This window comes from Syngnathus floridae, chromosome 22, assembly GCF_059516105.1.
Source record: "Syngnathus floridae isolate MCC-2025c chromosome 22, RoL_Sflo_1.0, whole genome shotgun sequence".
In the NCBI taxonomy this organism is placed as follows: Eukaryota; Metazoa; Chordata; class Actinopteri; order Syngnathiformes; family Syngnathidae; genus Syngnathus; species Syngnathus floridae.
Window position 1 is genome coordinate 1,315,200 of NC_142434.1, and position 27,674 is coordinate 1,342,873.

The 27,674-nt window shown below is 51.3% G+C and overlaps 1 protein-coding gene across 3 annotated transcripts in view; it reads left to right on the forward strand.

Moving 5' to 3' along the window:
- syt1a (synaptotagmin Ia) overlaps positions 1-27,674 on the forward strand; it is a 37,597-nt gene that overhangs the window by 4,526 nt on the left and 5,397 nt on the right. For 2 of the 3 annotated variants that reach the window (XM_088367598.1, XM_088367599.1), the window contains 6 exons: positions 5,253-5,312; positions 12,868-13,004; positions 23,052-23,236; positions 24,259-24,431; positions 25,880-26,005; positions 27,495-27,662. In XM_088367598.1, the coding sequence (XP_088223724.1) occupies positions 23,062-23,236; positions 24,259-24,431; positions 25,880-26,005; positions 27,495-27,662 (642 nt within the window). In that variant the 5' untranslated portion in view covers positions 5,253-5,312; positions 12,868-13,004; positions 23,052-23,061. The remainder of the gene's footprint in view (positions 1-5,252; positions 5,313-12,867; positions 13,005-23,051; positions 23,237-24,258; positions 24,432-25,879; positions 26,006-27,494; positions 27,663-27,674) is intronic. The other variant, XM_088367601.1, reaches the window with a different exon arrangement.

Below are 27,674 nucleotides of genomic sequence, written 5' to 3' on the forward strand. Positions count from 1 at the left end.
TCACCGCGCCGCTAATGAGCTCGACCGGCCCACATCAATGCGGTTCCGCTTCACCTCGCAAATTTCCGATTGTGTCCCCGGATGGGTTCGCCGACACAAAAATCGCTCCAAGCACTTTGGATAATCTCCAGCAACAATGGAAGGTTTTCTGATGATTGTCGCTCGCTCGCTCGGTTGTTAGCTAATATTGGACATAGCCAAGCGACTTTTACAGTGACTAGCTTTCATCTGGCATCTAGCAAGTTGACTTTTGAAAAACGGTTTGGACTATATGTATGACTACAGCGATCCACTTTGATTCGCTAGCCGAGCGGCGAGCGCACACCGGCAACTGCGCGGCTCAGATTGGCTTTTTATCTGCTCCTCGACACGCCCCCCTCCCCTCCAGAATCCATACGTGAGCGCATCGATCTTCTCCATTTAGCAGCGTGGCGTACAAGTGTTATCTGCGGTCGCGCTGAATTGAGGCACTCAGACGCCCGGCATAGATTTTCCCAGGGTTCAAGGTCACCTTGAGGTGCAACGATAAGACCTGAGGAAAAGTACTTTTTTCCGAGCTAACGAGGAACTCGTTTTTTAACAAGCTGCCAAAGGAGGGAGAAAAGTACAGGGCAATTTAGAATTCACTCGTTGTCCAAAACATCATTCTTACCATCTCTGAAATATTTTTGTGAGCGTGGAATTCTTCAGAAAATCAAATTAGTCTCAAATAAGTGAAATTGCCTCATTTCCACGAGCCAGTTTACGGGCTTGGGCCATTATCGCCGGTGATCAGAGCGTATGGATCCGGCGGAGCCGCTAAACAAATCACGTCATGCCGAGTCGCGTTTGCCCGTTGATGTTAAGCAAACGTTTGACGGCGCGCGGCTGGGCTCAGCGTGTGCGCACGCACGCAGCGTGTCTGCATCCATTCGCCTCACTTAGCGCTAATGGCGTGTATTGAACAACAAGCAGGCGTGCTCCAAACACAAGCCGGGGCCAAACAAGCACGCCTAATAGAAGCCGAGCGGACGGCTCGCACAACGTACCGAGCCGTCCGGCTAATCGGCCTCGATGGGAGACGTGCGCCGAGCGCCGTCCCTCTTCGTAGACCGTTAAAGTGGATATGGAGGCAAAAAAAAAAAACGGCGTGGCAATATTAACCTCTCGACTGCTTTATTTAGCCGTCGAGCGCCAAGTCGTGTTTACGAGCAAGCCGTTCCGCTAGTTTATTGAAACGCTTATTGGCACGCAGATGAGGAACTCAATGGAATATTTATTGCGCGTCAGGCGGTGGGCAAACGGTGGCATAACAAGCGTGTTAATAATTAAAAAGGGCAGCAGGCAATGCAAACATTTGGCACCCGGTGGCGGCGGCGGCGGTGCTGAAAGTGAACACGGGCCATTCCTGGGCCCAGCCGCCGGTCTCTTTTGAGTCTGTAAAGATTAAGACCCATCCTCCGTTTGCCCTTTGCACTCACCAAGATCTCCCTTTGACCATAAGTCACTTTCAGAAAAATCCTGGGGGAGTAAGCTACGCTAACTAGCTATCAACTGGCATCTGTTTGTCAGCGCACTTGTGTAGAAGCTCCAAAATCTTGATTTTGGTTCCTTTGTTTTCCATTTTTGAAATGATGGATTCCCGTGATGATCATGGCCGCCGCTCGGGCATAATGTGTAAGTAATAAACTCGTCTCGGCCAGCTGTTGTCAGTCCCCGGGGGAATGGGGGGGCGCTCGAATCAGGCGGGCGCTCATCTGGAGAGTCGGCGGCGGACTTCTGGCTCGGCTCGGCGGCGCTAACTCGGCTTTGACCTAAATTTCGCCGGCCCGGCCGCCGTATTTGTCACGCCATCGATCACAGCTCGGTCTTGGCGTCAACCTTTCCCGCCGGCCGCTCGATCGGCGATATCAATCAACCGTCAATGCGTTTCTAAGGTGACAGCGCGGGTGCACATCTGTATTTGTGACCTCCATCATAGCTGACGCGGCTCCCGGCAACAATCCCTAATGATTATTTATAATCCGTTATTTGTATATCATTTTAGGCAGAGTGTCTCGTTTTAAGCAAATAAGTGGAACGGACATGCAGCGGCGCCCGAGGCGCGGCGCTAAATGCATTCAAATGCGCTAGCCAAGTGGAACAAAGTCAAGTTGAACACAGTCGATCTGTTGACACGAGAACTTTGCCAGCCTGCAGAATCTCGCTCCATTAGATACGGAGCTAATATTTGTCAATTGATAGTCGCAAGAAACTTTGCAGGAAATCCTTGTTGTTTGTCGGAAACCACTGGAACCACACGCTAACTTGCTAGCTCGTCAGCCCGAGCGCCTTGACCGTGGAGGCTTCAAAAAAAATGCAAACCATCTTGCGGGTACAGTAGCAAGCCCTCCTTCCATCTCAGCCCTCTAATTTCCGCATGCAAATGTTTCGGCCGGGTGGCCGGCGCCGCATAAATTACATTTGCATGCCGTTGGGCGCAGGACACGGCTGAATTACAATTGAGGAGAGCCGAGGCTGATTGCACTCAGCTCTTTTTTTTTTTTTTTTTTTTGCTCTTCATAACGCTTAGCGCCGGCTGCTGCGAGGACACCCTGCCAGTCTAGGAGCCCCCCCCGTATTTGTAACGCTGCAGCTCTGCTTACCCGATGAAGCAAATGTTCCTCTTTAAATGAGCTCCCGGCTGAGCTGGGATAATGAGCGAGTAGGCAGGCGGAACGTTTGGGGAAATAACGGCCATGTTGATGTGACCCACCGGGCGAGGCACCTTCTTGCTTCCATCACAGAGACTTGGACCACTTTGATTGGCGGCCATTAACCTCCGGCCCGCGCTCTCTCATTCATTCGCTGCTTTTTTTTTCTCCTCTCGCCATCAAAGGAGAAATCCGAAAAAGGGAAGCGACGTCGTCTTGACATGTCGGCTGGAGCCGTCACGATGTCGCTCTGCTTTTTTGTCAGATTTGATGACCTGGCGGCGGCGGCGACTCTTTTAATGAGGCGGGAAAGGTCAAAACGTGACGCTCGCTGGAATAACCAATGGGCTCCTGTGAAAGAAAGAAGTCCACCTGGCTAACTTTGATGTTTCCATTTTGAAATGGAGCTTTTGAAGCCGAAGATTGACGATTTGCGAGCAATCTTTTTGTTTTTCCTACTTTTTGAGCCTCTTTCTGATGAAACGTAAACACGCCAACAGAACGAGCACTCTGACGTCGGAGCTCGCAGAGAAGGGACAATTTGTATGTAAACATTGAAAAGTCTGTTTGCCGTATGTCTCCTTGAAGCCGAAAGCAGACGCTCCCAAATAAGGTTTGCGCGCAGGCGTAATTGAATTGTCGTGTACTTTGCAGCCAAATGCGCCCCGGCGCTCGGGGCCTTGTGCTCGTCACACAAACTCGATTAAAGCGAGTCCAACCGGTGGCCGGCGAGCCGCTTCTGACGCACAAACGTCGACCGCGGGCCGACCAGCTAGCGGCGTATTTTTAGCATCTTCCCGAAAGCAAATCAGATTTTGTTGCACGACTGACATTTAGTAGCGTGAGCGGGCTAATTTCCACCCAACAAATATGCAAATTGTCTTCAAAACAAGCCATTAGCAAAAACGACTTCATTACGTGTGACGCCAGAATGAAACTGAGAAAATTGACAAAATTGCTAAATGTCAACCTACGCGTCCTTTGAACAGTCACAGAGTTCCATTTTGATTAAAAAAAAAGGATGTGCAGGTGAAGCAGCATGTGGCTCAAGTTATTTTTAGATGCCCAATTGACTGCCAGCAAGTTGTTTAACGCTGTTTGCGGTTCCTCGCTGCGATTTCTTCCCAACACCTGCGAGTTGGACCACATTGAAAAGAAAGCGGCTTTTTGATGAATGCCAGGCATAAAGTGGGTCGCCCTCCCCGTGGCGGCATCGTGCGCAGTCATGCTTGTCTCCTCCAATAAACCGAAAGGGTGGGGGGGCAATTTCTAAACTACAAGTTTGCTTTTCCATGACAAAAAGCCACAATTGATTAATATCCCAGTCACATGTTGACTTTTTGATTTGCATGTATTGATTGCAACATCCATACACAAAATTTGCACAAATGTTTTTTCTTCCCTCCTTTTTTATTTGCCTTTTAATGTCACCTAATTTCGTGAAATGACAACAATGGTGTAATCACAGCATGCTTCCTCCCCCCCATTTATTTATTTGATTAATTATTTATTTTTAGGGGGCGATCACGACACGTTTCCACATCAAGTCAGATTAACGTTGAGTGGCAGGCTCGGCTCCACCACTAAATAAAAAAACAAAAAAAAAAAACAACAATGGAAAATAGTGACTAATTCCCGTCGCCCCAAACGAGCAAAATTATTCATGTCGCCTCGCCGCTAATACCCCGATGAGAGAACGGTGAAATACTAAGAAGGCTTTTATGCTAGCTTAGCAGGGGAAAAAACAGGTTTTTGCGTGACCTACTTTGTAAAGAGTCTTGGATACGCTCCGCTTGCTCGTCCCGCCGAAGCTTTCATTTTGCTCATAAGCGACTCAACCATCTGTTTTTATCTCATTTGTCTGCCTCTAATTGGCGTCACTTTTACGGTAATTGCCTTCGAGAAGCGCCCGACTCCTCAACGATTGCTTATCAGACAGCGGGGCCCACACGCAAAACAAAGTCGCGTCTGGAGTGAAGTCGACGGGTATAATGGAGGCCCCGCTCGGACTCCATTGTCGCAATGAGCCCAGCGTAATGTTTGCTGCGTAAACACGGCGGGCTCAGGCTTCTCGTGGTATGGCAGCGGCTTCATCACGAAGCGCAAACATGTAGGGAGCGCCAACAAGAGGGCCTGGCTCGCCAGTCGACTTGGAAGGCAGCGAGGAACTCGTACCCGCCAAAAGAGACAATGGGAAGACGCCAGCCCCTCCCTCCCCGGTGTAATATCACCACGCCGGATATTACGGTCGGCGTTGAACGCGCGGCCGCCATTGTTCCCGTCCGCTCCTTCCTGATCAACAGATGCCGAGATGAGCCGACGCCTCGTATTGTCATTCCTCATTTTCCAAACTCGAAGCGGACCAGCTCATCCGTCAGACCCTCCAAACGGTGGCGGGAACGTCCCCTGAACATCGCTCTCCCGGCGACACTACCTCCGCTCGTGCTCATTAGAAGGAATTGATTGCGTTAATTAGCCCAGCCCGTCTGCCTTCAGGCCCAACGAGTGTTATTTAAAACACGAGCGCCCCGCCCTCCTTGCGCCGACTTCATCCTGAACCGCTTTTCCTTTGTCTTTCAGCAAAGGCCTCTGTGAAGCCGGACCGGAAGGACCCCGCCCGCCCGACCCAGTCAACAAACGGTGAGTGGCTCATTGAACATGCAGACCCGGTCCTGTCGCTCGGCCTTAACGAGATCCGGAGGCGAGCAATCTCATTTGCCGCACGCAACACGGAGCCGTCGCGCAGCCATTCACACTGGGTCCGTTTTTGATTTGAAAGTTTTAGTTTAGCTCCAATTTGCAGTGTAATATTCAAGACCGAAGCTGCGCCAAAATCGCACGGCCTCGGCGGTCAATCAGACGCCGTTGAGTGATTTGCAAGTGTACGCCGCCGTTCCCTTGATTTGCCATGTAATATTCAGCGCCGCGGGACGGCTCGGCCGCCGTGATTAAGTTAGGAAGCCATCGCAAAATCGATCATTTTAAGCGACTTAAGCAAATTTAAAAACTAGACTCCACACTCACGAATTTGCATTCTCAACACGGCCATTTCGAAACGCGCGTAGTCGTGGTCAGAAAAAGTACAGAGAATGCATAACAGAATGGCAGCGCTAGCAATGCTAAGCTAGGTTATATTTTTGCTCATCTTTTGTCCATTTGTATTTTGATTTTTTTTTTTTTTCCTTCCAGTCTCAAATCCAATTAATTGCAAGTGTCAAGTCTCGGTGCCGCTTTTTGACGTTTTGTCTTTTGCCGCTTGGGTCACAAACGACTAATTATCACTTTGTGACGCGTCGGGGTGATGCTCGGGGCGGGGCTGTCATTTGTGATTGATGCGCAACGTGCGCGCTCGCCGCGTAGCTACCTTCATCCGGAAAACACCTCGGCCAGCTTCCATTAGCGTGCATATTAATCACCCGCCCGGCTTGCTACTCCAACTTCCACGTTGAGCAAAACAATCTTGAGCTCTGTCACGAGCATCTTTTGGCCCGTGGTCAGCGTGTGGAAATGAAAGTCGCTGCCGCGTCTCCCTGTGCCCCCTTTTTAATCTCGCCACGCCGCTATTTCATTTCCTGCCCGCTTGGATGAATCAAAGCCATCTCGTGTGACTATGGCGCGCTTTACATTCCTAATCCACATGATGGCACCAGCTCGTGTTATCTCGGCCAGATAAACCAGCACCTGCGTCAGTCCTAGAAAGTAGACCCTGCCTCTGCAACTCCGTCTTGGGTCGTGAAGGCTTCGAGTGGTCGCTTTTTAATCGGGCTGCAATGAGGACGGCGATTCCTGGTCACTTGTCCGTGCGTGCGTGGTGCTGGAGGCCGCCGTCGTTCTCTAAGCATCAAGGCGTGACGCTGACACAGTGAGAGAGGACAAGGCTTGTCCTAGGGGACGGTCACCACCCCCCTTCCCTCCCCCGACTCCCTCGTGGTTGTCTGATGTGTCCCCTGTGAGCCAAAGCGTCTCGGACACATTGCGGTCGCCCTGAGCTGGAGGAGATATGACAAACACAAAAGGTCGACCCTGCTTGCCGCCGCCGCACGACACCCGACGCCGAGCTCCGCGCTCGCCCGGCTAGCGTGTTCTTAGCTGGCTCGGTTCAACAGCTTATCGTTCAGGGCGGGTTCGCAGCTTGCGTTACAAAGCGCATTTAAAAAGCGCACTAGCTAAGATATAAAAACCGCGACCTTCAATGGTTCTCGTGGAGGCCGAAGCACGTGGGCGGGGCCTAATCTCTTCGGCGGGAGCTTGCTTTAAGTCGGCCGGCAGCAAAGAGACGCGGCGTGTTTGTCTTTTTGTTCTTGAGATTTGCTGAGAGGCCGGTCCGGCACCAGAGCAGCTTGAGTGATGCGGCGCCAACTCGACACAAAGCAGCACGACAACCTTGATCGGGCCGAGATGCGCTCAACGCCCAACCGTAATCGAGGGAGGCGGTGGGGGGGGGGGTTGGGGTCCCGCGCCAAAGCACGCAGATGCTTGTTTAATGTGGCGCTGGCCGCCGCTCAGCTGAAAATAATGGAACACGGCCGCGTAATTCATGTTGTCTGTTTGCGGCGTGGCGACGGCGGCCAACCTTCTGCCTCAAAGCAGCGCCGGCCCTCCTCTTCCTTTGTTTTCATCCGCGCCGACACCTCCGCATCCAAACGGGCCTTTCGAGAGTCGACCGTCGACGAGAAGGCGCCGTCGCCCCGACTTGCGAGCCGTTGGCGTCACGCCGGCCCGGGTTGCCGCGGCAACTGAAAGCGCGCAGTTATTTCGGCAAAGTGCGTCAGGTTTCTCGCACCTTCCGGAAATAAACTCGCGAGCTGCGTCGTCGCCAGATGAGCGACGCCGACGACGGCGTCGTAAATTACGAAGAATCTTTTGAAGAAATGATGCCCGCAGCAGTGAATAATTGAAAGCAAAACAATCCAAAAGCTTTTCCAATCGGCAGAAAAGCCAGAGAAGGTGCCATTTGAATTTTTGCGAGCCTCTCATGACATATTTGTCCGTGAGTGACTGAGAAGGTGCCAGGCGAGCTGCAAGTGCCTTCTTGAAAACGGAGGCGGAGCAATTCACTTTGATCTGAGAACCGCTTCATTTAGCCGACCGGAACCCGCTTTTTACCGCCAAGTCTTTGTGACCTTGGCGGGACCTCCAAACATCCCGTCCAAATTGCCACGCTTCCCTCCCGTGACCCTTTGGCTTACTCCGAAACGCTGACCCGACACTTTTACAGCGCCAACAGGAGGTTACAGACCCGTCTTGGCACTTCTCATAATACGCCCTCGCAAAAAAAAAAAATACTGTCTGATCTAACACAGGTGCATCTGGCTCTTTAGATGCTGTCTCCGTGGCGACGACCCCCCCCCCCCCTCACTGTCCTAGTTTGGCTAGCCTGCCCTCGCTGAAAGACGTTACGCAACTGTGCCGTTTAGAGCCAGATAGTGACCCAAACGTACTCGCGTGTTGGAAAAATGTCCACATTTCTCAACACACCACTTGAAACCAAGCAAAAAACAAATTCTCATTTATTTGTTATGATTTATTCAATTGGAAATAATAAATACTTTTTTAGCGCCATTATTTAATGACACAAATCAGTTGTTAAAAATACTAAAAATATTCCAATGAACCTATCCAGGACTCTGAATAGAACTGAATTGATCAGTGGTCCAAATTAAGGTATGGAGAAAGCCATGTGTGGCCCGGCAGCCATACTTTGAAACACTGGCCCGTCAAGGATGGCGTCTCGGAACTCCGACCGGTCGGCGTAATCTTGTTTGCTCAGGGGCATCGCGTCTGCGACAAAAGGTCGGAGATATTTGTGAGCCCCGTCGCGATAAGGCACAGGATGTTTGCCGTAGATGCGCACCGGGCGCGATTAGCATTAGCGGTTAGCTGCCGGAGCTGTGACCGTTAAATTGAAGATGACTCAAATGATTTCAAATTGCCAATTGGTTGCTTCATATCTGCATAAAAACGGTTCTTAACTCATTCAAGTTGAGCAAAATAAAGAAGCCTTGGCAAAATGTTTACAGGGCTGGAAGCACATAACTCGGGTTACAAAAAGAAATTGTCCTTGGCAATGAAGCACTCTGAGCACTCGCTCCAAAACTGGCTCATCAGCTTCCAAGTGACTCCAATTACGGAAACCTTCACAGAGCATTTTGAGAAGAAAAAAAGTATATCAGGCTGACAAATAAACTCCCGAGGTTAAATTCTTCAAGGTCGGCCCGCTCCGCCGCCGCGCACCCCCATTTCCGTCTAGATTACGGCGGTAATATCTCTCCTGCGGAGTATGTGTCGATCCAAAGATTGCCTCTTCTGCGTGTGCTTACATAAGCAAAGGCGGCGGAGCGTGAAGACGCTAGCCGAGCCGCGTCGGGAATTCTGCAAACGGGAACGATATTTAGCGGGCGGGCTCGACATTGCTTGAACGAGCCCTCGCTGCCATTGTTGTTGTTGTTTTTCTTTTTTTGCGGAAAGTGGCGCGAGGTGATGAGCAGAAGGCTCGGAGGAGAAAATGTGAAAAGGCAGCAGGAATGGACGGAGGGAGGGAGGGAGGAAAGGAGGGAAGGAGGGAGAAGCGCCGCAGATGGCTGCTGAAAGGCAAATCTTCTCCCGCGCGCATATTTAGCGGCGCATTTTTCAATGGCGCCACGTGCAAAGTCAAGAAGGATATTTGCGATTGCATTCCGCTTATGATTTTTTTAGGTCAGCCTTGGGATTCAGGAGGAATGAAACATTTTCCTAATTAGAAGTTCTTTGTTAATGAATTGAATCCATCACATTTGATTAGCTTTGATTTACATTCAAGTTTGACGAGTATTCTTTTGTTTCCACCTAATCTTTTCTTTTGTCCTCACTACGCGTGCGTCCAAGGTCCGAATCTCAGCGGGCCGCCGTAGTGTCAGTTCAGGCGGAGTTCAGAAGCGGCGCCGGCAGCGTCATTAAAGTCTATTTGGCTCGCGGCCCAGCCCAGCCCGGCTCGACCCGGCAAAGTGAGCGGGGCCCCGCCGAGAGAAGGCCAATTTCTCCTCTCATATTGGAGCTGATGGATCCAAAGTGGCACGGCGGGCAAACCGGGAGAAGGCGAAGGATGAGGCGCGTGCGCCGACTTCCTCTTCCCCCAATTTGCCGGGCCCGTGTCCATTAAGGCGCCGAGTCTCCACCGGAGCCGCTTCCTTCTATATTCTTCTTCTAGCTTCTCTTTTTCGGGGCTCAACGTCAAAGCAGAGTCGGGGGGTCTGTCAAGGTGACCTCAGAGGGATGATGTAACGCCCGACCCCCTCCCCTCTGCTACCGCCTTGATCGTTGTCTTCATTTTCCACCACGTCCATTTGTGTTTGATCTCCCTCGGGAGCAATTTAATTCCTTAAACGTGGGCTGACTCGTCGAGAAGATGGCTCAAAGCGTCGTTGGGGTCACGTCACGTGTTTTCCCATTTCGTTCCTCTTTAGGATTTGTTTACTTGCGCTGTGAAGGTGGAGAGAGCAAACGCAAATTGGGACGGAAGAAAAATCTAAAGCCAAGGGGCTGTCTGCGCTTTCCGCACCTGACGCACAACGAAGCCATCCATCATCGGACCGCCCGCCGCCCAGCGTGGCCGACTCCTCCGCACATGCACCGTTGCGCCGTGCAGTCAATTCCGCGTAATGAGCAATTGTGCTGCCACTTTTTTTTTTTTTTGTATCCGCTACACACACAGCGGGGATACGGACAACATTAGCCCGCTCCAGTAGTGATGTTGCCGAGTATCTGCGGCTAAGGTAGCCCCCAGGGGGCCCCTCCCTCCCTCCCTCCCACTTCCCCCTCAATCCCCTGCCGGTGTAAAAACAACAACATTCACGACATCAGCAACTTTGCGTGGACGAGGAAGACTCGCTCGCATCTGCAAACCACACGCATCATAGTTTGTGCCGTGTTTATGATTTAAATTATTCATATAGGCGATTATAAATATTCCTTGGGGGCATCCGTAAAAAAAAAAAAAAAAAAAAAAAAAAAAAGAAAATTGGATTTGAGATGTCGCTCGGAATGTCAATAAAATATAATCATGCGGTAAATGAAAGGCTCTCTTATCACCTTGGCTGTATTTTGTTGCCGGGCGGGGACAAAGGTCGCCGAGGTAATCAAATTACGGCACCCACCACAGGGGGGAGGGGCGGGTACAAGTAATTACTCGCTCCCCAAATCCAACTAATCCACCACCACTCTCGGAACGCACTCGGCTACCCGAGGCATTACCCGCGCTCGATTTCTGTGGAAGGTTTTTGGCCGGCGCGGCGAGGCAAACATCTGCGGGATATCATCGGCGTTGGCGAGCGCCGCTGACCCGCGCAGGTGTTGGCTGAAAAGGCACACCTGTGCCTACTGAAAAGACGCCACCGCTGAATACTTCCATATTTCAACAGCCACTTATCCAGCGACGAGCCTGTCAGCCATCGGCGGAAGCGGGTGGGCGGGCGTTTATTGAAGGAACAAATGGGGAATATATTTCCGTCAATCATTTCATGCCTATTTCTGGCCCGTCTTTTGGAAGCTTGCCGAAACAAACCGAATGTCGTGGAAGGCGGCGTTAAAAATACAAATGGTTTTCCAGAAATGGTTTCTGAGCAATGTTCAAGTTAGCCAAGTAGCTTCACTGCGAGCTGTCCCTAAACTTAAAGTTAACCTCGTACTAGCTTCGGGTATTTCTGAAAAATGGCTGGACTGGACACGCGCTATCGAACATCTGACACCAGAGGCGGGAATTTTCCTTTCAATGTCGCTTGTAGACCAATTACAGAAGCGAGCGCAATGTCACATTAGCCCGTAGCTTAGCAACAAGCATAAATACCGGACTACACTTGCGCGAGTGAATGTTTTCTGAAAGGAAACCTGTCATCTCCACAAGAAAGGACTTTGGAGAAGAAAGCTGAAGCAAAACGCCAGCGCTCTAACAAAAAAAGCCCAAATGTCAGCGCCGCTCCCGAGCGCCAATGGAAAAAAGATGACGCCGGCCAGTCTGCGCTAATGTCTGAAAGCAGACATTAGTGCAAGAAGTCAGAAAAGCATTATGAATCATCGCGCTGACATTTTGCAATTGGTTCAATAAGTGCAACGCAATTCTGAGTAGTCAAATAAAATTGCACAAAACAAAAAGTCCACTTTGTTTTGCTTTTAGTCGCAGCAATGTGTCTTCAGTTCCCTCGACATATTTAATTCCCTTCCAATTTGGATGAAGGAGTTAGCAAATATTCATCGGATCTTGATGCAGGTGATGATGTTGTTCGTCTGCCGCGTTTGCTCGTCCTCGCCGATGTCGCCCACCGCACAGTGTCGTGCGTTCCTCGCCGCTGAGCTTTATTTAGCCTGACACGCGTCCGCACGTATGCCAACCCTCAGCCCCCCCTGCATTTTTTTTCCCTTCCGCTTTATCGCACTCGCATCTACCTGACACAATCTATTACTCACGACGGACGCGGCTGCCATTTTCCATGCTGATAATCCGCCCGGCGACACAAATAACACACAATTAGGAATTGTTCTCTTCAAACAAAGACCATCTTTGAATACTTTACACTCGTAAAAATTGGAATGCATTTTTTTTTGATCATCTTTTTTCTTGGAGCCCTGCAAGACTTTTTTTTTTTTTTTTTCCCTCACACCAAAGTTTGTCGACATTTTACATCATAATAACGTGACATTTTAAAGCCGTATTAATTGGACAATACACTCACGACTGCATTTAAAGTGGACTTCATGACCTCCTGCGGGGGGTCCTCCCCATATATGGTGTCAGATGTCTCCAGGGGGGGACACCCAGGAATGCCCTTGACCAGCTATGGTGGGGGTCAGCGCAACATCATATTCATGCACATACACACACACACACGGTGATTGTTGTTTTCACAGTGCAAAGGGTGCGAGTGGGTGGGAGAAAATGTCAGAAAATAGCCAGAGCCGGCCAGGATGGGGGGGCATGTGCATTTTGTCTGACAGCGGAGGAAAAGAGCCAGTGTGTGTAAGCGTGTGTGCGTGTGCGGGGGGCTTGAGTAGGTGGGCGGGAAGAGAGGAGCGAGTGTCACGGACGGAGAGAGAGAAAGAGAGAGAGACGAGGCAGCCGCTCGCTGGCCGGATGCTCAAGTGTGCCGTCAGGAGCGTCGTCGTCGCCGTTGCCGCTTCCTAAGTGCTTTTTCCTTTCTTTGACTTTGCTTTGGTTTGCGTACAGCGGCGCTTGGCAACTTGACGTCCAGCCCAGCCCAGCCCCTCCCTCCTCACGCAACCCCCTGAGCTCGCTGGGATTGGGAACAAGACCAGCAGCGAGACCGCCAGCCAGCGCTCCTGGGAAGACGAGACCGCTGCCAGGTACGTGATGCACACGCAAGGTCGTGATTGTTGCCAATGGGAAGCGACGGGAACGAGAGCGCAGCCACGGGTGTCCGATTGAGACTGACGGGATTACTGGAAAGGAAAAAAATCCCCAAATGAGCTTTTTGGGTGTGTGTGGTAAACTGGAGAGCACTTTCATGTGCCCACTTTTTTGCCAAATGTTTACGCGCAAACAAATCATCAAGCGGGTTGGTTATTATCGGATTTCAAAGAGGTGAAAATTGAGACGTGTCAACTCTGGAGACGTCAAAGCAAAGCCCAGGTGCCTTTCCATTTGGCCCCGCCCCCTCAAGTCACATGATTGTACTCTTCTGTCCCTATAAAAAAAAGTTTATTTGTACAAAATGAAAAATGTATTGAAAGTGGCGGCATGGTGACATCACGCCATTACATAGCAAACGTCATGCAAATTCCTGGCTCTGTGCTTTGACCTTGACACAACCTTGGCACACATTTGTCAATGTCACAATTTTGGATTTCTTTGAAATTGATCACTGATGTGATAATTGATGACTATGTGCTGAAATTTGCTTCGGTTTTTTTTCATGAATTTATCACATGAAATTTTTTAATTGATTCAAAAATAACTTGGTGGCCTTCCTATGCAGTGATTGGCTGGCTTCTCAAGGGGTGGGGCAGGGTGGGAAGGCTCCACCGTCATCTTGCGTATGACAGTGGATTCGCTGCCTTTTTACAGTTTCAGCACCATGGACAGCAACAGTCTCTTTACGGAGAAGTCCTCTTGTGTACTGATTACATAATGATGCCATATTTGAATATTTACTATAGGCATGAGTCATGCACACGCACACACACGTGTGCGATCACAATCAGGCTGCTTAAAGGACACCAGCGTGTGCTTGTTTAATTTTCGTGTCATCCTGCCGCTCGCTACGATGCTGGCTTCATTTTTTTTTCCAGCCGTCTGATTGTGCAGCATATTTGCAACCAAAATATGCATTTCCAAAAAAAAAAAAAAGTGAGCCGATTTTTGATTGGATGGCGTACCTAGTGTGGACACTGAGACCTTATGAGAACCTCTCCAGTGTATACACACACACACACAAATATGCAAACATGCACTCAGCATGACATTGATTGGGTGCAACACCACACACACACACACAAACACACACATACACACAACAATAACGTCTTGCCCCCTGGCCTCACTTATCCACATCGGACAGCCAACCACCCTCTAGTCAACCCGCCCCCCCTCCTCCTCCCCTCGACATGTCGCCTAATTGAGGCAACTAATAACCAGCCCGGGTCATTTGTTGTCTGCCTCGCCATTAGCATAATTGAACGGGCGCGAGACCGAAGTGGTGTTCATAACGCGGCGGACCGTCCACAAACACGGCGGAATTAACATCAAGTTAATGTCACGCCAAAGTTGTGCATGGGTCGCCACGATGGACGCCGCCCCGTTACGATGCCCCCCGCTGGTCAGCTGTTGGAAGTGCAAGCCGAGATGGAAGCGTTCCGGTATGACACACTCGCGAGCGTTTGTTGGCGTGACTGATGCGCAACTTGAATCGATCTTGATGTCTCACTTCGACAATCGACAGTAAGCGTTAACACTTAACCAAAGTTGAGTATCTCTCCCGGTGTGTCGCTACGCTAACTGCGCCTCCGTCGGCGCCGGCTGCAGGTTAGCCGCACTCAAAAGCTTCGTCGTGCCGAGAGGCCATCTAAGAGTCTGGTTATCTCCGCATCTTTGCTTTTTTTCCCTCAAATGGAGGCTAATCGGCCAAGTCGGACCGGAGCCTTTATCAACCCCGGGAACAGATCCCATTACAGATGCGTCCCGCGCCGTCTTTGTGGAACGCCGTGTGCATAATATTCAGCCGTCCTCGCTTCGCCTCGCCAGTCGTGACTGCAATTTAGGAGCGGAACGCAATCGCGCCGTTGCGGGTGAAAGGAGCAGGAGTGTGCGTGACACCTCGCCATTGAGATTCCAAACGCTCTCTGGGCTCTCGTCGGAGCGCCGCCGCTGCCGTGAATCAAATCCATGTCCTGGATTCATACATTTGTAAGAAAGTAACATAGTTGTTCAGAAATATGTGAAATACTTTATCCATAGCTTTAAATGTTCAAACAGATGCTCCGATCCCGGTTGATCTATCCTCAGGCGTCATTAAGCCTCAACGCGGTCCCCCATGCCACCCCTCCTCCTTTTCTTCCTTGGAAGAAACAAATTACCCAGGATGCACCTGGGAGAGATTGCGGCGAGCGTGCAGACGGATTACGGTGGCAGGAGTCTGACATTCACTTCATACACTCCACTAATGGACTGTTTTGAGGCCCCCTTCTGTGTGTGTGCGTGTGCACGTCGTATCATTATGAATTACTTGTTGTGGCGGATTCATGTTACTGATTTATTTTTTCCGCAAGTATCGAGTGACTTTTATCGTGATGACTCTTTACCTGACTCCGAACGGCTCTCCGTGTCCCGCGTAGGATTCATTCGACTTGACCATTTTGCATCCGGCACCAGAGCAAAATTCCTAGCTAGCCGCGTGACACATTTTTATTTCGCATCCGGCGCAGCAGAGTTTTGTTCGCGCTACCGCCCCCTAGAGAGTGTTTTTGAAATGAAGCGTGCACTTGAACGGATGTTTGAAATGGGAATTTGCGGCACATTGAGTGTTGTTCCTCATCAGCAAATTAGCATATTTGTTGGAAAACAACGGCGCAGAGCAAGAGCGGCATTGAATTGAAGAATTGAAGCATCCGCATTGTTCATTTTCTCCCCCAATTTTGCCTCCTTAAGACGGCGCTAATTGTAAAAGGCGCGTTGTTAGATGTCCCAGAAAGCAATTATCTACTCTGTGCAGAAAAACAGCTTAAGCCTGCACCATTTGCTTCGGAGGGTCCAGCAGGTTGCCAGATAATTGAATACGTTTGACAATCAAAGGCGAGCGTTGGTGTCGTGTCGCTCAAAGAAATGTTTCGTTTTGGATCATGTATGTATTATTTGAATCTGACTTTTAATATCATTCTGCATTTATTTCTTTATATTGAATTTATCATTCAAATCCAGCACAACAATTTGGCTATAAATCAGCCTGCGCTGGCTCTGGCGGAGACTTTTTGATTCTGATCGGGCGCAACGAGCGCAGAGTGATTCACAGCGAGATATCGCCTCACCTTGCTATGAATCAGTCAGCACTCATTGTGGTCGATTGACGGGACCTTGAGTTTTATTTGCGAAGGCGGGCGCGGGGAACACGAACCACCTGGCGAAGGAAGCAAACGGCGTCCGCGGCTGAATTTTCACACTAATTCCCAACGTTTGCGCACACATTCCAGATAGACGGCTTACGCATGTGCCATCCTTGGTTTCCATGACGACCGTGATCCCTGTATGATAATGGGATTCCCGGCGTAGCCGTGAAAGCGCTCATAGCGTGCGGGCGAGGCTTACTTGCTGTCCCTAATCAAGTGGCTCTTGTGGCTGTTACAAAATGGCAGCTTGTACGTTTTTATCCTGGAGATGAATGATTTTGATTGCTTTTTTTTTTTTTTTTTTTTTTTTTTTAAACCAAGGCCAGACTGAACACATTCATCTCTCAGCCGGGGAAAAAAAGGGTTGACAACGATAGATCCGGCTCTCCTTTTTTGCACAAGACAAATAACGTCATTATCTAACAGGAGCATTCAAAATAGGATCATGTCGGGGAAAGCGCCTCGGGAGAGAGCGCACGCATGCACGCACGCACGCACGTCGCTTTTCTTTTCCGATTCTCCTTTCAACCACAAGACAAAGTGGTGCCCTCGTCTTGTAGTTTGCGACACCGATTGGCTGCTCGGATGCATTTGTTTCACCTTAATGGCCGTCCCTCCCTCCCCAACAGCCCGCGGGTCTGATTCGTGAGCGCGGGAACACGATGTTCCCCCCCCGGTGAAAAATTCCTGTCCCCGCGCATAATTACAGAAACAAGCCAGGTGCCCCGAGGCCGTTTTCTCCTTGACGACGTACACAAAATTCTGCCGCGCCTTTCCCAAAGCTGTCAATCAAGATTCATTTACATTAAAGACAGGCCTAAAGAGGCATCAGCGTCCAATCAGGAGCCAAGAAGTCCGATCGCTAACGGCGGCCGGTAATGACTCTCGGTGGTCTTCTCCGAGGCTCAATCCGGGATGCTGAAGCCACCTGTCAAAATCTCTCATCTGGACTTTTTATCCCCACCCCACCCCCGACTCATCCACCGCCACCCACCTCCTCACTGTCAACGTGTGACAGGAGGAAGCAGGAAGCTAGTTGTGCTTTCCACTTTATCTCTTTTTTTTTTTTTTTGCCTGCCACATCAGTCTGGAGTGTTTACACACAGCTCAAGGTCAAACTAGGGCAAACGCTCGCTCGCAAGCAAGCAAGCAGGCAGGCAGGCAAGCGAGCAGTCATTTGCATGAAAAAGCAATTTGGCTGATATTTTGGAGGAGGCAGCCGACATCTGGAGGGCGCTGGCTGGGCTTGCTCCAATTAGACGTAAATGAAAGGAAATGAAGGGTGGATTCAAGTCGGCTCGCAGGAACCCCCCCAGTTAAGTAACCAACTAAAAGAAAAAAATCTCAGCTCACTGAAAACTATTTTCTTGGCCACCCAGTTGCATATAAAACGCATGTCGTGGTCCTAAAATAGTCCGTCTCACCACTCCGCCCCGTTGGTTGTCATGGCGATGTGTTATTATCTGTCAAACGCCGCCCCAACCTGTCGGCGGCAAAGATGGAGGCAACAGGCGCCCAGCGTGAGGTGCACTTAAAGCCGGGGGAGAAGATCCACCTTGTAATGCTCTCGCTGCCTTGGCTAAACGGAGACAAAGTGCTTGTCATTTCCTTGCTAACACCCTCTAATCCCGAAAATGTCACCGGCGCCGGCTTCACTTTGCGCCGTTTAAGACAATCAAAACGAAGCTGTTTTGCCTTTATTATTATTTATAGACCAAATTTGCCTTAGGAAAGTCAACAAGCTAGCTCGCCAATAAAAAAGTTTGCCTTCCCTCTGCCGCTCGTACTGAAGGCGCGGCCATTTCCCAGCCATCGATAAGAAATCGAAACGCTGTAATGGGACGTGCGGTCACTGCCTCTGGCAATTAACGCGCGCCATAAATCATCGCTTTATCTCCGTCTTCCCGCAGACGCTCTGTCCCGAGCAGTAATGCTGATTAATTTTGTTTACGTATCAGAACGGGTCGTCGCCGCCGACCTCCGGCGTCGGCAAAAGCGCTCTCCTCTCCGTCGTAATGGCGCTAATGATAGCGCCGGAGAGGATCCCACTCCAAGCACAATGGCGCCTGATTGGATGGCCCTCGGTGGCGTTCGCCGCAAAAATCAGCGCTCCCTTGTTGCCTTCCCGAAAGCTCGCCGTGTAATGAGAAGCGGCCCAGGACGCGGTTCCGTCTTTCTAATCACGGGCGGTCACGGCGCAAGTTTCCACTAGCCGCAATTTTTGGCCTTTAATCACTTCAGCTCCTCTTAAGGCCCGTATTGCCCCACATGCTCGGGCGTGAAAGCATTTGATTATGATTACAGGGTCACAATCGTCGGCTTAGTACCTGAAGGTCACAGAATTTCGGGAACATTGCGTTCTACGCGAGCTCGCCTAATGGTCCAATTTCAAGCGCGACGTAGGTTCCGTCCGCTCGGCGTTGGCGCCGTTTAACCGCCTGAGGTGGCTAGAAAAGTTGCAGCTGCCGGGCTCGTTCTTTGCCGTCTCTTCACGCTCGGGTTGTTCTTCCCGCTGCCCGAAATAAGCCTCGTCACATTGTCACCTTTTAAATTAGCGCTTGTCTCGCCGTGGTTCACATGCCCTCGGTCGCATCCCACTCGGAAAGACTAAAGCGAGACTTTGAATGTGAGGCGGTTCATCCTGTCTGTATCTCGACGTGGCTGCGTTGTTGTTTTTCCCTGGATTAGTTTCCTCCGGCTGCTTCCCGCTGTCACGCATCCGCACGTAACGTGACAATCTGTGTTTTCATCTAAACATAACCTGATTCGGCCGTCGCCATTTTGCACCAAAGACTGCGAGTGTTTGTTAGCCGTCGCCGCCGCCGCCGCCGCAATGTTTTAGTCATCGCGATCCGTCGGCACAGCACGCGAATGAGCAAACATCTCATTCCATTTCTTCACGCTTGCGGGGAAGGAGGCCAGGACGGAATAATAAGAAATAGTGTTGACAGAGCGGCTTGTAGAAATGGAATCGGCAAAGCTGGGCGACTCCCGCGAAGCCGTCACGGCCACCTTCCTCGGAATTAAGACGAGCGGCCAGATCGGTGACGGAGCGGAGACCGTTATCTGCAAAGCGCACCGACGGGAATTTGCGTCGACAAGGTTGTGGGCGCAAACGTTGGGGAACTCAGACAAGCGAAAATCTCCATTGACTTAAGCCCTGGCCAATAGGAAAGTAGTAATTCTGTTTCTGGTTCAAAAGGGTTTTTATGTGCGGGGTCAATATGTTTGCGATGGAGCAGCTGCAGGAGTTTCCGCCGCCGGCTCATCGCTCGCCTGGTGGCTAATTAGTAAAAACCGTACTTGAGTCAAATAAACAGCCCCTCGTCGAGCTCATTTGCTTTAATAACGCCGCCGCCGCCGTTCAACGGCCAAAATTCATTTGAGCGTAACTTGGACGAGATCGGACGTCGACGGCCAGCGGTGATAATGAGGGTCCCCCCGGCAACAGATGTTATGGGACGAAGGCGTATTTCCACCGGAGCTTATTGCTCAAGTATAATTTGATTATCGGGCAGATGGAGACAAAAGAAAGTGGAGCAGCCTCCATCTTTTTATCTCCCCATCGCGGCGTGCGCCGTTTCCGCTTCACCTTTCGATACGAGTCGCAAAAGCAAACTCGTCGCGAGCCCGCCGCTAATCAGCGCGAAAGCGACGAGACCGCCATTATCTGTCACGCCCGCCGAGCGACGGTGGTTTCAGTGGCGCTCTTCAAGCGCCGTTGTGTTAAATGATAATGTCAGCCGGATCGGATGTGACAGCTCAAAGAAAAGAGCCGTGTTATTTATTTCCACGGCGGAGACAAAGCGAGCGCGTCGAAACGCTGACTTTGAAATGACTTTTGCGAGCGCGAGGAGGCAACGCAACGCAACACGTCGTCGCCGCCGCCGACTTTCTTTGTGTTTACACTGTGCCCCGTCGTGCCGCCATCATCTAATCACGCTGCTTATTTGCCAAAGGTGTTTGTCTCCTCGCCGTTCCCGCTATGACACCGCTAGCGGATTAGCGAGCATCCTCCCCTTGATGACATCAGCATTTGTTTTTATCCTCAGCGCGAAACCAGATTCAGAAAAACCTCGTCGGTTCGGAAATGTCCAAGCTGGGCCCGACGGAATCCGTAAGGCAGCGCTTGTTGTGACTCCGCTTATCCGCCAATGCGTTTGTTTTCTTTTGTGCGCAAGAGGCGAAAAGGTCACGGTGACACGAGAGCACCGCCGAGGTTTGTCACATGGCGGTCGCCTCCCGCCGGCGGCGCTTCTGGAGAAGATCACGTCGGGAGGTTGAAACGCAAACTATAAACGACCGCTGCTTCCTCCCTGCCCCTCGGTTGCCGGGCAGACCGGGCGGAGGTTGAGCAAACTTCCGAGCGAGGCCTCCGACCCGAGGCGATTTCCCCCGGGGGCTTTGTTGGTCCTCGCCATCGGAGCGGAGCGCATCTCGGGTCAATGTCAACGCGTCTGTCAACATTTGACGGGCGGAAGCAGCCGCCGTGTTTAATCTTTTAGCCTTGGCCCCGACTCCCTCGTCCTGCGGCGAGACTTCTCCAACTGCTGGCATTTTCTTTCCGGTGACTCACCCCGCTCATATTTGATGGCAACATTGCGGCAGCCGAAAAAGTGGACAGCCTTGGACGTCCATTTTGCGCTTATTGATTGGGCTCCACTTCATTCGACCTATTTTCCGCAAGGTGCCGTGTCCGTCATATAAATGGAGCGGTCGTCCCCTCCCGGCATCCGCCTGTCGCCGCGGGAACAAGAGAAGGGCGATAAGCATCCCGGCCTTGGCTTTTCTTCCCTCTACTTAGCTTTTGGAAGGCGTAATTGAAAACGCGGGCAAATCTTTGAGCTACGGCCTTAATAGAGCTGTCGCGGGCCTGGCAGAAAAGCGCTCTTAATAACTTTTTTTTTTTCTCCCTTCCCCACTTCCATTACCCCACGAGATTGGCTGCAGGTGAGTAAAGAGGCCGCTTCCTTCCTCTTATCTGCCGCCGCTCAGCGAGAGCTTCCTCGTGCGGCGGCCCGCTCGTGACCGACAGCCGCAAACGACGGCGTCGGTTCACTAAGCGCGCCTTTTCCACCGACGGCGCCATTGACATTTTAGCTCTTACGTGTACATGATTTGCTACGATTGGCTCGGCAGATTGACTTCTTTTCCAGCAGAGTGACCCCGCCGCGCGTCGACACGCGTTTGGCTTGGGAAGCCGCCGATCCGACATGTTGTTAATTCAAATGCCATTCGTGTAGCGCTCGCTAGCTAGCAAGCGCGGCGAGACTGGATTTCGCAATCGGCGTAATTAAACTGTTGCCGTTCCCTTCGGACCCCAACAAGTGTCTGATTATTATCGGTTTATCCGGGATCGGCGAGAAGTACCCGATTCCCGCGGCGGCCGAGCGTAATGAAGCCTGCCGGCGATGTTGAAGTGATCATCAGCGGCGTCGCGACGACGCACTCGCAGGCAATCAAACTTTATTAGCGTGATTTTCACCGCCGCCCGGGGAATTTCAGCTCGGCCTCGTACCTTGGAATAAAACACGACTGGGTCCGGTCGGCGTGCTCCTTATCGATCGGCGTTATTGATCCTGCCCCAATTAAGCCTTCCTGTCCTTATGCTACACTGACAAAAGTATTGGGACAGCGTAGAGGACACAAGCTAAAGTTGGCCGTGGTTCGACGCGGCCGTTTTTTCGGTTGATTTTCCAGAGCACGGCGAAAGGAAAGATTCATCCACGGCGCTTTGATCGAAGCCGACGTGTGCCGATAGGTAGCGAGCATTATCGATAAAAGGCTTTTAATTGGTGATTTACTGCACAATTAAGTCATTGAAAGCTACAAGACGGATGCGATCCGACTTGCCGCTTCCCGCTCGATGGATCGTTTTCTACGGTCTCAAAAGCAAAGTCTGTGTGTTTTTTTTTTGGGGGGGGGAGGGGGCCGGTATCAGAGCGAGCTAAGGGAAGTGACCCAGATCCAGAGAAGCCACGTGTGTGTTGTCTCCGGCGTTGGCGCCGCGTTTGGGGACCTGCCGGGCCATCTGGCTGCTCGGTAATTGGGTTGAAGGGTTACTTTCAAAATTCTTTTTATCTATCGTGCATATTTTATTTGGGGCTTTTTGTGACATGCCGCTTGTCCGTATTTTGATTATTAAGTTTAATATATGTATTTTTTTCCCCCCCGCGCGCTAGAAGATCCAATGTGACACTTCAGTGAAGTGGAAAGGATGCGGCGCAGTGATTCGCAGGGAGCGGCCATTTTGTGCTTGTGTCGCTTCTGGGTCATCACAACAGTCGGCATGGAATTTACGCCAAGCATGATATTCCCGCACTGACGTGAGCGCCCTCGGAAAAGGTCAACGCGGCTCGGGCTTTTGGCCGTGAAATGAGTTGAAGTGGATCACGAGCGTCGGTGCGCTTCTCGATGAGTCATTAAGGTGCAAAGGTAGCGTGACAACGTTTACATTCAAGCATTTCAGCTTACTCTCCTTTCAGAGAGTCGAGCAGGAGGCGGCACGGAACACGGCCGCAGCTGCCGCGTGCCGACACGAGAGCGCGGCGTCCTTACGGGCCGACTCGCAAACACTCCATTCAATTAAGTCGGAAAGCGACATGAACATTTATTGCCGCTGCCGCGCGGGGCTAATAAATAATCTCCCGTTTAAGCAAAGCGTGAGGGGCTTTGCCGTGACCGCGCGTGCTCGGGCAAATGTTTGCGCGGGCTTAGCTGGCAGATGCCATCCATCCGTCCGTTCGAAAGATGGACAAAGAAAAAGGTGACGTCTCGATGTGTTTTCTTTAGGCTCGGCGAGATGAACGAGAGTCGGAGGGAAGCGCTGGCGGCGGCCCCCGCGCCCACCGCCGCCTCCTCCTCCTCCTCGTCCTCCTTGTCCAACACCACCAACGTGGCGGGCGGCGCCGGACCCAAGGACGAGGCCTTCTCCAAGCTCAAAAACAAGTTCATGAACGAGCTCAACAAGATCCCACGTGAGTTGCGCCGCCGCTTGCTCTCAACGCGCCCCTAAAATGGCGGCCGGTGTTGTCGAAGAAGCACGAGTTGGTCAAATCCAAATTGAAGTCACCGCTTGAGATCTCTCGCTTGCCTTCACACCTCCGCGTCGACCGGCGTGGATAAATATAGCATCAAGCGCCGAGCCAGCGACTCCTTTTCACCGCGGGGAGAGAAGCTCCCGTGGAAGAGTAGTGGCCCCATTTTCTACAAATACACACGGCGACATTTAATGCTGCCCACGGAGAAACGGCAAAACGGAAAATTGCCAGGCAAAGGATACAAACGTGCACCACTGACACAAAAACAAATGAGGAAGACAATTGGTTTTTTTTTTATTCCATAAAACGTCTAATAGGAAAGTCGTAGTCTCAGCTATTTTATACTAATAAATATTGTTGACTTAAATCCTCTCAGAATGACAAATTGTGGAGCAATTTGAAGCTTGCGCGTCAGACATTTTTTACATCTCCCCCCCACCCTCCTCGAAATCTCAGCGTAACGACAGATAAGCAGCGAAAGGGCTTAACGCATCTCGTCTTTTATTCCCCGCCCGCTCACTCGCTCGCTCTCTCCCCCTTGTGCTATTTTTCTCTGGAGAGACGACACTCGCACAATGCGCTTAATTAGGCGAGCCTTTCATTGCTTTGCGCCACTCGGGCCGCCTTTAATTAAGGAACAAGCCAGCGCCGGCGTGCGCTCGACGAAGACGATAAGCGGCGTCCGCGATGGGAGCGCCCTTAGCATGCCGACAGGAAAACGCAATCCAATGTGGATGGAAGGAATCAAAACAAAAAAAGTTGCTCCTCAAATGAAGACAGTGGAGGGCCAAGTCTTCAACTATTACTTTCTCTCTGGAAAAAAAGATGTCATTGATTTTTGTCAACAGGCCATTGATCTTTGCACAGCATCCACCTCTCAAAAAAAAAAAAAAAAAATGAAGAAAAAAAAAAACAGTCCTTCCAGCAAAATGCACTTTTCGTCTTTCTGACCCCGGCAGTGCCGTCGTGGGCCATCGTGTCCATCGCCTTCGTGGCCATCATCCTGGTGCTGGCCTGCTGCTTCTGCGTGTGCAAAAAGTGGATCTTCAAGAAGAAGAACAAGAAGAAGGGCAAGGACAAAGGCAAAAACGCCATCAACATGAAGGACGTGAAGGACGGGGCCAAAACCGAGGTAACGGCCGCGTGGGCGCGAGCGACGCTTGCAAATTCACATGCGTTTAGCGCAAAGATACATTTTGGAAGGAGCTAGCACCTGTGATGTTATTATTTGAAAGTATTCTGATTACTTGTTTGTTTTTGTGTAATGAGGACCTTAATGAGGTAATGAAGTGGCACGCACCTCGAGAAATGACCAAAACGGGAGAAAATTCACCTGACTTTGAATGCTAGCCGTTAGCTCGCTTAAGCTATCGATCCATTTCCGCGAGGGGGGGGAATGAGGGAAAAGGCAGCGTCTCATTTCTCGAGGTCTTGCTCCTGTTGACTCCTGTGTGTGTGTTTTTTTTAATGTGTGTTTCTTCCTTCTATGTCCTCCTTATCTGTGTTGTGTCTGATGACTGTGCGGGATGGTGACTGGCGGTAGGTTTCCCAATTGCTGTTGGATTTTCTTACGCCTGCTGCTCTGACGTTGCGATCGTTTTTCCGATAGCCTCTTGACGACGGACGACCGTTGAGCCCCCCCGATAGATGTAACTATGCCTATACAGTACACGTAGCTCCGTGGTACTGTCGCCCGCATATGCGCATACGCCCGTCCTGGCCGCGTACGCGCATATACGGCGCAGCCACCGTAAGACGGGCCCGAGCGACACCGATTGGTTGACGAGCCTTCCGCTGTTTCGACACCGACCCACCCAGTGTGAATTGGAAACAACCAAATCTGAAGCGGGAGACCAATCCAGAGACCAATCAGCGTTGTTCAGCCCTTTGCTTTCACTGGAGCCGATTGAGTCACCAGAACGAATTATGGAAAGTAGTTGCGCAAGCACCCGTTTGCTGGCATGTGGCTTGGCATAAGAGACCGGGTGGGGAGGGGGCGAGGATGGTGATGATGCTGCTGATGATGTTTGCGGGCGTGACTTGTCGCGAGCGATGGGGTCGGCGTGACCCGGAAGCACCGCACCGAATGCTGTGCATGCCAAACAAGCAAAACGAGCCTCTTGGACGGCAACGTTTGATGCTGAATGACTTTGGAGCCTCTTCAATTGCATGTTTTAGGCACCGCCCCCCCTCACCCGCACCCCGCCACCACCTCCCGCTAACCCAGCAGCTCAGGGTTGCTCCGACTTGAAGTGACACCAAAGCCAGCGCTGAAGATTCTTTCTTTGTGTTTTCTTCTCACTCAATGCCTGCCCATTGCGCTCATCTGCGGTGGCCCTCCTGTGATCTTTCCTCCAGACGCCGCCGTCAGGGGAGCCAGATTTTAGTGCATCTCAGAGCATGTTGCCGTGTGTTTTAGTGCTTGCTCCCCCCCCTTGCTCCCCTTCGAATGTCATAAAACAAGCGGCAGCCTTTGCAGGAGTCGGTGGGCCGAGCCGGCGGAGGAGGGGGGAGCGGCGCCGGCGCCCGGGCGGCACTCGGGGCGAGGCGACACTGATTCTTAGTGGGTGTCTCCTCCAGGCCTTTAAGGATGAGGAGGACGCCGAGACAGGCCTGACGGAAATGGAGAAAGAGGCTGAGCCCAAGGAGGAGCAGAAACTGGGCAAATTACAGTACTCGCTGGATTACAATTTCACAGAGAACACGGTGAGATGCCGCCGGAACCGCCCGGGCTTCTTTGTTTGGTGTTTTTGGGCCAAGTAAGCTCATGGAGGCCATGCCGATACCGTCCCGCACTTTTGTTCTTCAACACGAGGGCCGTCGGTTCCCTCTTTCCCTAATAGACGATTGAACAAAGGCGTTATTGTCGTATTCTGGTTTGTTTCCGCCTGATTGCAACGCATCCCCCGGGCAGATCTCCGTCTGTTTTCTTTGGTTCCGCCAGCTGATTTTTAAAAAGCAGACGATGCAGGACCGGCATCAGCCGGCCGGCCAGATGTTGCTTGACAGATAAGCGACGCGCTGACTGAACACGCCACGCTGGCCCGTCCTCACGGGACGGGAGCGCTTTCCGGATTTGAGCGCGGCTGCTGACGGGAGCGCAATTAGCTCAGCTGCCGGATCCTTCTTGTTAGGAAACAAACATTTGTCGTGACGCTCGGCTGCAGGTAAGGCAAAATGAAGGCGCTAGCATAAAAAGGTCTTCATTTTCCTTTATGGTGTCTCCAGATGACTGTTCAGCGCCGGCCGGCCGGCCTCCGTCAGCACTCAAGTCAAAGAAAGAGCAGGCGATGCTTAACGACTTGTAAAAGTCAAAGGAACATACGCCATTAGCGCTCAGTGGAGGATTACTCGCACAATGACAAATTATGGACTCGTTTCGCTCAAAGGGCCTTTCATGTGGACAAAATGATATTTTACACAAGTGGCGCTAATAAGCCCTATCCCGACGGAGGGGGCTGCCATGATCGTTTTAATCTGGCGCATCACTCCACGTGGCCAACTGCAGTTGGACTACATTTGGCTTTTATCTGAGGCACCGGTGCGGTTAAGCCAGTCCGACGCGGCCGCCGAGAGAGAGCAGCGCAAACAACGCCGCGGCAGATGTGCAAACAAGGCCCACGTGTGACAGGTGCCATTAGCAGCACGGAGCCGAGCGCCCCGAATTGCACCTTTTGCTCCATTTTCAAGTGCGGGAGTCCAAATGGACCCCCTGCCGTGCTGCAGTTAAGAGGCTAATTACGCACAAGTTTGTCGCTAAGAACTCTAAAAAGCCAGAGGATTGATTTTCTTGTCAGATCAGCCCCCGGTTTGTTTTTTTTTTCCCTTCTTCTCGCTCTCCCCCACCCTGGTAGGCTTCCAGGATCTTGATGGCAGCCTGATGGGAAGTTGATTGACTAAGCAGCTCGGTCGCCTCTCGCGGGGGCGATGACTGACAGGTCAATCGGAGCGGCCCCACTTGACAATTATCGGCTTGGTCTCTGGACCGACACGCTGTCGCAACAGACAACTCCCGACCCCACAATGGGTGAAAATAGGAGAACATGTTAAAATAAAAAATAAAAGCTTTGTTGCTGTCACGTACTAAGCCACGCCCCTTAAGTCAAGGTGCCAAATAAAAACCCATTTAAAAGAAATGGCTTTTAAAGAACACTTGGAATGATTTCTAGAGGTTTTATCTCTTTCCTGGCTTCAGCTGATGGTGGGGATCATCCAAGCGGCCGAGCTTCCCGCCATGGATATGGGCGGCACGTCCGACCCGTACGTCAAAGTCTACCTGCTGCCCGACAAGAAGAAGAAGTTCGAGACCAAAGTCCACCGCAAGACCCTCAATCCCGTCTTCAACGAGCAGTTTACCTTCAAGGTAACGGATCTC